Here is a 9,715-nt window from a genome sequence, read left to right as displayed (position 1 = left end):
CTTATTCTGAGGGCTTAATTGGGTAGTTTTGCTGCCGGTGTTGCTGCCGGGTGCCCGCCTGGGCCTGCCGCTCTGCTGCTGTCCCCAGGGTCCGGGGCTGGGGGAGGATGTGCTGGCAATTAATGGGGCAGAAGCGCGGGTTGTGCGCCCGGCCGGCGTCTGTCCCCTGGCCCTGCTCCCTGCCAGCCAGGAGCTTCCTTCGGAGAGGAAATGCGGAGAAGGGGTTTGAAAGGGGAGCGGCGTTTCAAAGGCTTCATTGCTCTCGATGGGAGTCTTGCATAGACCCAGGAAGATAAAGCATGGCCTTCCTCCCCACCTTCAGTGCTCGGCATGTATGGCAACAGGCATTCGTTAAATGTGTCCTCTTAAGTATGGTAGAAAATGGAAAATTTCCATTTCTTTGAATGTTGCTACATGCTTTGCTTTTCTCTGCTTTTCAGCTAGGCGAGTGGGCTTTGTGGATAGGTGCTTGTGTGTATGTAAGACATAATGCCACAAAAATTCTTTTCTTTTCATGTCCTGAATGGCTACATGCCGAAGACTGCTGCTGGCTCAGTAGACAAGCTTTGGCAAGGCCCTTAGGGACTAATGCGGAGCTTTGAAGTTTGTAGAAAGACTGATTGGACATTGGGTCTGGTTCTTAACCTCTTTTCCCCCATCTCTAATATAGACATGATCAGAGCCATCTCTCTATAAGGGCACTGCTGACCTTTTTGGATGAAAGGAGCTGTACATCGTTCATGGAAATGTACTGCTTTTACATTTGATCGTCCCCGTGCGTCTAAAAATAGGTACAACCTTCTCACATTGTGTATTTCACAATCCTGTCACATTCCTCTTCTGCCCCGTACTGTCTCCTGCCAGCTTTTCTCTTGTGCTTTGTCACCCTTTCAAAGGCTTTTCCATCTTCCCAGCAGGTGGCAAAACTGTGAATAAAATGCCTTTTTTTTTTTTTCTTTTTCCTCTTTTTGGATAGAAAGCATTGGTGAACCACTTAGGCACTGACCACTGCACCCCCTTGCATTTCTTTGTAATAATAAAAATAATAATTAGGCTTTCTATTCTCCAACAAAAATCAATTAGGAGTATATTGAGGAATGAAAGGCTCAGAAAAGTATCTGAAATTGATTTTTGTAATTAGTTTTACTGGTTGATGGGTTGCACACACATACGCTTGGATGTTAGCATTGATCTCCAGAGGATGTGTGTATTAAATAGCTTACTCTTCCTTTTTGCTAAAGAAATGAACTTATTAATCTTAAAAAGAGGGTGATGTTGTGCACTGAACAGCAGCTGCTCACTAGCTTTTCTGTAACCTCACCAGCAGAGCAGCTGCCTGAGCCATGTGATGGTAACTTGCTGAATAGAGTGTGAAAGTGGGGATATTTAACAAGCATCAGGTCTTGGGCTACTCCTCTTCTGTGTCTCATATTTGATGAAGTATGCGTATGTAATGAGGGAGGACAAGCACAGGTGTTAAGGAGACCTCTCTGGTTAGATTTCATTTTTTCAGGAGTCCTTAAGACTGAATGTCCTTCTGCAACATGCTTCTATTAAATATCACGTAGCTCTTTCCATAGGAAGAGAGGAGTGACCGTTAACATTTTCTGTTGTGACATGTGCTGCGTGCTGATGTTCAGCTAATTAGAAGAATTATGGCTTGGCTTCATTGGTATGCCATGTATGTAGCTTGTAAAGCTCTTGGGGACCCTTGGAGATGAAGAGTGCTACATAAATATAAAATATTGTTAATGTGATGTTCCACATTAGGCATCCCATTGTGCTGTGGCAGACTTTCGTAATAAACTGCAAAGCAAATACAAATGCCTGCCTGGTGTTTCTCTGCAAGGCGATCTGGGGGGCAGCTTCTCACTGAAAACTGCACCGGCTTCTGACGTTTCTGAGCGACTTGCGTCTACACTGACAACATCCCCATGGGCACAAGCCTCTGAAGGATGCCTTGGGTTGTCCCGCGGTGACACCACTGCTTGCTGCAATGGCATGATCCCAGTCACCAGCCCAGGAACAGCAGGTCCCAGAAGAATTTCTCAGGAAGGGTGACGAGGAAAGTTATTAAAACACTCTCTTAAAAAGCCAGTGGCACTACTTGATTCTTCACACATTTCTTTGCACAGCTCAGGCCCCTAGAGCTTCCTTACAGGAGAAATCCAGGCCAGAAATCTTGCATTTAATTCCTTTTTCAGTAGTAATTTGCAGTTTGTCTGATTCTCCAGGAATACCAGTGTTGGAGCAAGTGTAGCTAAAGCTGTCTTTCAATACATATTTTTAGACATTGAGGCTTTTAAAACTAGTTTCATATTGAATAGGTTTTTAAATCACAGATTTTAAAAAGGAAGGAAATGTTTTGTGTTTCTTTCATAAAACTTTTTTTTTAGATCCTGAAACTGTATGTAAATAATTCATGGTGGATTGGAACACATGGTGATTTTTAAGGGAGCGTTTCTGTTGTTTTCTTAAAGACACTTTTGCATGCTAGTTTTGTGTAGTTACATAATATGATATTAAGGAGCTCTTAAAACATAGTACAACAAATGTCTTATTTGAATGGCCTTTAAAATATGCATACAGACAGGATTTGGTTTTTTTCCCCTCAGTTTCTTTAAGCGTTTTTGGCTAACTGGGTCATACTGACAGAAAGAGTTCTGTGACTGTACCGTGTTTTAGCACGGAGAGATAGCAGCAAGGATTTTGACTGTGATTCGCCTCTGAACTTCATTGCAGGACTGGGGGCGTAAACTGCTTGATTGTTTTACTAAGTACACTGTAATCAATGTATGTTTGTGGTGTGGCATTTAAGGTGGGGTGCAGAGGAGGAATAAGGAAATAGATACAGATGGATAATCATAATATCTTTGTTTACTTTTAATTCTGTAAAGATACAGGGTGAAACTCAAGCCTTAATGGGCATTTTTCCAATTACCTTAATGGAGCCAGGATTTCACCCCACAGCATTGCCAACTCTGTCATCTTACTGTGCACACTCCAAAATCTGGAGGGCTTTCTTCTTAAAGTCCCCACTCTGGAAATCCAGGGAATAGAGAGCAAACTCCTTTCTATTTCATAATAAGTGTTTCTAGCCTGCAGGGCTGCAAAGAGAAGTTTAAAATCATGACCCTAGGTTACCTACAAAGCAGAAGGTAAATGATCTCTAAATATTATTGTTTTCTTCTTTAAAATCTCATTATTTCTATGGGAGATTGGACTCGTGACTTTTTAACCCTTGGGGTTGGCAATAAATAATGCAGATATAAGATGTATAATATGCCCCGCATCCATTGCGTGCTGTCATTTTGTGATCATGGCAGTGTCCTCAGCTATCTCGGTTATGTACCTCTGCATCCTGCAGCTTCATGTTTCTACTAATCACTCTCTGTTGTAACAGCCACTCTGAGATGTCTGTAGCAGATCCTTCCTTACTCTTTGTACAAAAGAAATACCCCTAGGACCTAGAGGGTACCTGTGTGATGTAGGTGGCAAGGGCAGGGGGTCTCTGGATCTTGAGAAGAGTCGACTTCCCCACTGCTGTGTTTTGTGAGGGAATATTTATTGCAAAGGCTTGTATAAGGTTTACAATCTAAATACGTGTTGGAGAGAAAACCTGATTTTCTCTGTTTTGTGCCTGGAGAGCAAAGATACAGCTGTCTGCGGCTGAGCTGCTTGCCTAGCCCCCATACCACCAAAAGAGAGAAACTCACCTCCAATTCCAGTCTGACGGGGGTCTGATGTATCATACTCCGCATATGCCTTTGCCTTTCCATTAACTTGAAAAAGAGCCATAGGTGGCTATTTCAGATGATGGCTTTCGATATCTGAAGTTGCATGAGATGAAACTCACGGAGACTGCCCAAGGCCCGAAAATGGAGGGAGAAGTCCCAAGGACCAGTGGAGTGTCTCCATCACAGAACCAGCTCAGCTCTATCAATCAGGTTTTGCTGGGAATCTGATACGTGTTTACCATCACAGTGTTGCTGGGATGGCACACTTGGCTCATTCATATTTTCAAATTATAAATTTTTTGGCTTTCAAGAGAAAGCTATACCAATCATTTGTTTATTTCTGTAACTAGATGCCTAATATTTAGATTCTTGCATTTGTCTTAGTCACCAAAGGAATAGTGACCCGATTTCAGGACTGCCAAAGTCTGATGGATTTTTGTTGCAACTCATGAATTCTAGCTTCACTATTGCATATTTCCGATGGATTTGCAAAGGTCTTTGTCCTCCAGTTACCAGATTGGACCAGGCTGGATGAAATAAAGAGGACGGAGGGTGAGTCTGTACTGAAGTGTGCTTTGGAGGTATGTTTAGAAGAAGAGCTAGGTTGTGTGAGGTGCCATAAACAGAGGTGGAACAGAGAGCCTATTCCCCAAGCATCCCAACCTCAGGGTATGAAAATATGCTCCAGGAAGATGAAAAGATTAAAATGGGCTATGGACCACAGGACAGAGCCACAGTGAAGAGAGGCTGCTTCACAGAAGTATGCAGTCATGATGGACTGAAACCCTGAAACAAATCTGAAGGGCTAATAGTGTTTCTGTACCACTAACTTTTCTGATGATAAGGTCCTTCTAGATCAGTAGGTTTCAGCACAGCGCTCTGTGCGCTTGCAGGCATGCGCAGGCTGCTTCTCAGGGATCCTCAGCAGGCAACTAAGGATGCATCTATGTGAGTGTTTTCTGGTGATCAGGCACCCCCTGTTGAGATGAGTCTTCTGTTTGACCCTGTGGACTGTGCTTTGGTTCAGCCTGGCCAGAGCACAAACGTGGTTTTGGGTGGCCTGTTGCAGGAGGGGCTCTGCAAGTGCACAGCTGGCATGCTTCACCTACGGACGGGTTTAGGCCACAGGACCAGGCTGCGGCTAGCCAGAAATAACACTCTTCAAATGCACGCGGTGTGGATGTTGGGTCCTGCGTACCCACTGTTTCACCCTGCAGCTCGCCTTTACTACGCTGCACTGCTCTCTGGTACACATGCTGCCCAACGAAACTGGGATGTGGTCAGTAAGCTTGAAATTGCTAGGTAGTGGTCTCCACCTCCCAAGGAAAAAATTAGAAAAAACTGAAAGCTGCTATTCTGGATCAGTTCCAGAAGATTTTCCTTAAGCAAATGGTACATTGTTTTAACACTAGCGCTCATCTCAAAAAATTGCGTAATTCACTGCTTAAACGTATGTCTGCATTGCAGGCTGCCTGCTCTTCTCAGGTGCGTTTGTGGATGTGTGAAAGCTGAACCGGCCCCATGGTGTGGAACACGTTCTAAACTGAAACAACTGAGTATTTAACAGCTGCATATCTGGGTATCGGCTTCTTTTCAGATGTGCATTGGCTCCTCCGTTGAGTGCATTTGTATAAATGTGGATTTACGGATTTGTTTAAGCACTGCACAGATCCTTGTGTTGAATAAAGGTGACTTAAGAAGTAGAGCCTCCTTCCTGGGAGTGGCTCACAGGCACGAGTTTTAAGTGTGGTTATTAATTTTGAGGAATTAGAGCCTGGAAAAAAGTCAGTGTGGCACAGCTCTCTGATGTTCCTGGTTTTAATTGGATTTTGAAGCTCATAATTAATTTGTTAAAAAGGGGGAGATCCTGGCCCTGTAGAAGTGAGTGGGAGTTGTGCCACTGCCTTCAGCAGAGGAGGATTTCACCATCTATCCTTTTATTCTCACTAATCCTCCACAACAACAGAAGAGCTGCTTGGCACATGGAAAAGATCCTTCGCATTTCTTCTCCCTGCCATTGCCAGTAGCAAGGTAGGAAGACCCTCTCCCCCTTCTTCATTCCCATGCTTCCTACATATGTGCACCTCGGCAAGATACGCTTTCATTTCATCTTCGGGTAAGGTGAAAGCAGCTGTTAAAGAAGCAGTTTGTTCTTAGCCTTCATGTGCAGAGATACGGAGGTCTCTCTCCTCCTGCCCTCTCATGTTTTTGAGTAGCTGCAGGAGAGCAGGAAATCTAACCTCTTTGAGGTCTCTGGGTCAAGGAGCCGTCTGACATGGCTTTAAAGGTCACCATGCTCCTTTGCATTTATCTTGTGCTGTGGGGAGCACTGTATGCCAGCCTGCTGTCTGGAGCACAAAGAGGTACTGTCTGACATTTTGTGGAACAGAGCTTGAGTTACAGAGGAAAAGCATCTGAAAACAAAACTCAGCTCAGGGCTGTGTGAGGCCAGACTGGGAACACTTGAGAGAGGAGCCCCTGCAGCAAGTAACAGAGAGATGTGGCATCCCATGGGTTTACCAGTAATCATGCTTGGCATTTCTGTCTCTCGTAACCTATATATAGCACTGTACATTTTCAAAGCTCTTGACAAATGTTAACAAGCCAAACTCGGCTTTGGTCCTAATAGCCTAATAGTTTCACAGGAAGCCCAGGATGTTTTTCCTTCACCCTTCTGCTCTGTAGGCGACTCTGTCCTTCAGCCTGGCTGTACCTGCCAGATTTGGCTGAGCAGTCATCTTCTGCGTTTGTTTTGCAGTGCGTATAGCGAACACAGACTGGAAGGCAATTCACAAAGCCTTGCTGTCTCCACTGTAAGGTAGGCACTAGAGAGCGGCAGAGAACCAAAGAAGCTGAATTATCATCGAGGCTTGTTTACTGACAACTGTTGAAAATAATGCATGGACTGTTCAGACAAAACCAGTGCGCCATCACAGATGTGACCAGGACTGGGGAAATCCCTTTTCTTTGAGAAGGGGAGAGCAGATGCAGTATGCCAGGTAGGATGTCAAGGACTGGGGGAGGAGAGCGCTGTAACTGCAGCTCTAGTGTCTGGGGCCAGCACTGGTGACAGTGTTTGAATTACAGTTGAGTAACCAGCCCAGAAACAAGACACCCGCACTTGGCTCACTAACAAGAAGTTTCTTGCTTTTTTTTTTTTCCCTGAAGAAATCCTGTTAAACGAAAAAAGGCACAGAAGGCCAGTCTGCAGTGATGACCAGGCAGGCACAATCTAAGTGGGGTGGTGTTATTGTTGGCTCAGTCCATTATCCCGTTAGGCATTTTCCCGTGCTGGACTGCGGCACACAACAGAGACATCCAGGCTGGCCTTTCTGCATTCAGGAACTGAAGGACAAATGGATATTTTGGCAAAGTCTTGCTGGCTGCTGCCCCCTCTTCGTTGCTTCACCCCAATGAATCCTTTAATTGAGCTACTGAGCCAAAGAAACATCTCAGGGGCCAGTAAAATGGCTCAACTCCAGTTAACGTCTCAGCCCACTCCGCTGTTCTCTCTGGGGCAGATGACCACTGTGCAGCAAAGCTGCCTGTGCCATAGAAGTCCACAGAAACTCACTCACCAGAGAAGAGCTTTTTTTTCATGTATTTTGATGCAATGCTCTTGTCCTTTTCAATTTTCTTGCTCTTTTGGCCTCTCCAGTTTGTCACCTTGAAATACATAGGTCTCCCATAATCAGATCTCACTCCTTTACTTGCTGAATAGATGTGCTAAATATAGAAATCTGCATCTCTGCACTGAGAAATGTGTCTGCTGTGGCCAAGTGATTGTTTCACGTGATTGGCATAGAGAGGTCATGCAGACTGCAACTTCAGATTGGTCAGCGGTGGTTTTTTTAAGATCACCTTCTTAGCAATTTTAAGAACAAATAAGTAAAAATCGCTTCACTGTTTATAATTCCCAGCTTAGAAGCTTGGTAGTGAAAGTGATTTCTTGTCTGCATTTTATCTCAACTTCCTCCTCTTCTAATGCATCCATACGGTGCTGGCTGTGCGGGGAATAGTGAAATGGAGTTTATACAGGAGAAGATGCGCTGGAGCATTTGTTCTGGAGGGAGATGGTAAATTTGCATGCACACAAGTACATGTGCACTGAATAAGAAAAGAGGAGGCATGAGACCTTGGAATTCTTCATCAGAAGGTGTTCATGACTCAACAGATGTTACACCATGGCAGACTGATCTGCAGAAACTGCTTTACATTAGAAGATAGGTAGACCTGAATGCAGGAGACCAGAATCTCTCCAATCTTATCACTGCATGGTTTCACTGCCTTCGGTGGTATGGTTAATATTTTGGGGCAGAATAACAGCTGATAAAGATGTAGTACAAAAAGCCTGAAGGATCAGCTGATTTAAAGAACAAAACTTTTCTCCTCCTGCACTCACTGTCCTGATGCATAGTTTCTTGAACCAAGGAACAGTTTTTGTTGTCAGAAGCAACTAAAGAAGGTGCAGTCCTAGTGGGCAGCGGGCCTGAAAGTTTGAAGGGAACAGATGTGAGTCTGGCCATGTAAGGGGTAAATGGCAGCTGGAGTAAAGCATGCGATGCAGTGGTGGTGGTCACTCTGGAGTGGTGTACACCTTGCAGTGAGTTCAGGTGTTAGTACAGTCACTCACAGGTACCACAGTAATTCATCTGGCAAGGGTAGAGTGAGCTGAAAAGCTGGCTGAAAATCAGGCTCCAGCCAAACAGCAGGACAGGCATTTGAGGATGTTCTGAGCACTTCTTTGAAGAGTAATTGACTGGTTTTGTTAGAAATGGGAAATAAGATTGTGCAAGAATTTTAGCAGTGGTAAAATTTGGGCTGGGTCCATGCTCAGTACAGTGTATCATAAGCCCTAAGTTGTTTCCATCCCACACTGGCACTGAATTGTGTGACAGGCTAACATGCCTGAGTGGGACAGAGGCGAGGTGGGAGGACAGAGGGCTTGCAAGTTGAGTGCTCAGTAATCCTGCTGCCACGCTGACTGTTCTCTCCTCCCCTCTGCAGGTGAGAAGCCTTACAAGTGCTCGTGGGAAGGGTGCGAGTGGCGTTTTGCACGGAGCGACGAGCTCACGAGGCATTACAGAAAGCACACGGGTGCAAAGCCCTTTAAATGCAACCATTGTGACAGGTAATGCAGCCTCCTAACACGGTGTTCAAACAACATGTGGACTTTGTGAGTGGCATGGAGCCGCCAGCTCCCCAAGACAAGACATCTGGCTCCTAGCAGAGGGGCTTCTTCTGGCTTCCTGTCCCACTGCCCCGATCCCCCAGCCAAGGAGGTACCCTCCACTCTGCCCCATCCTCTCTGCCTCAGTGGCCAGGCAGGCTGGCAGAGGGGGAATACTTCCTAAGCAGCCTGAGCTGTTTCCGTCCCACAGCACAGGGAAAGATGTGGGACCAGGTGTAGGTCTGACTGAAACCTGCTGTATCTGTTGTGGGCACAAGATTCAGACCATAGGGCAGGTCTTGTTAATACTCTGAAAGCAGAGAATACATCCAGAGGGCCCTAGACCACTTCAGTGATGGATGGTCCTCTCGACAAAGCATCTCAGCAGTTTTCTGTCTCCTGGTCCTATGAGCCTGGTGCCCTCACAAAGGCAGAGCTCCCTCGTATTTGCTCTGCTTCAAGGACTACCCCAAGCATCACTGCTGGCTGCCTGCATTTTGGCAGGATGGGCCTCACAAAACTGATGGGCCTCACAAATACATGGGTGTACGACAGGGGGGATGGGGATTGTGTGTGGCTGCTGTGCCACAAGTGCCCCAAATCTATAGGAAACCTCTAGGAGAAAAGCACTTAATTTCTGTACAATGACTGTCTTCTCTTACCACTGAGTCCAGGGCTTCGTGCTTCCCCAGATGCAATAGGGGAGAGTCAATAAAAAGGGCATAATTTTCAAAAACACAAGAGTGATTGAGGCACATCTTGCAATTCAAGTTCATGGGCTTGTTTTGTGTAGGATCAGTGATCTCTG

The 9,715-nt window shown here is 45.4% G+C and overlaps 1 protein-coding gene across 1 annotated transcript in view; it reads left to right on the top strand.

Moving 5' to 3' along the window:
* The window catches only part of KLF7 (Kruppel-like factor 7 (ubiquitous)), a 63,302-nt gene that overhangs the window by 40,671 nt on the left and 12,916 nt on the right, over positions 1–9,715 (top strand). The window contains exon 3 of the mRNA XM_009702274.1: positions 8,745–8,868. Within this exon, the coding sequence (XP_009700576.1) occupies positions 8,745–8,868 (124 nt within the window). The remainder of the gene's footprint in view (positions 1–8,744; positions 8,869–9,715) is intronic.

The sequence above is a fragment of the Cariama cristata genome, unplaced genomic scaffold, assembly GCF_000690535.1.
Source record: "Cariama cristata isolate BGI_N322 unplaced genomic scaffold, ASM69053v1 scaffold36596, whole genome shotgun sequence".
NCBI classification, from domain to species: Eukaryota; Metazoa; Chordata; class Aves; order Cariamiformes; family Cariamidae; genus Cariama; species Cariama cristata.
The sequence above is the reverse complement of the archived record's forward strand: the minus strand, read 5'-3'. Positions and strand labels throughout refer to the sequence as shown.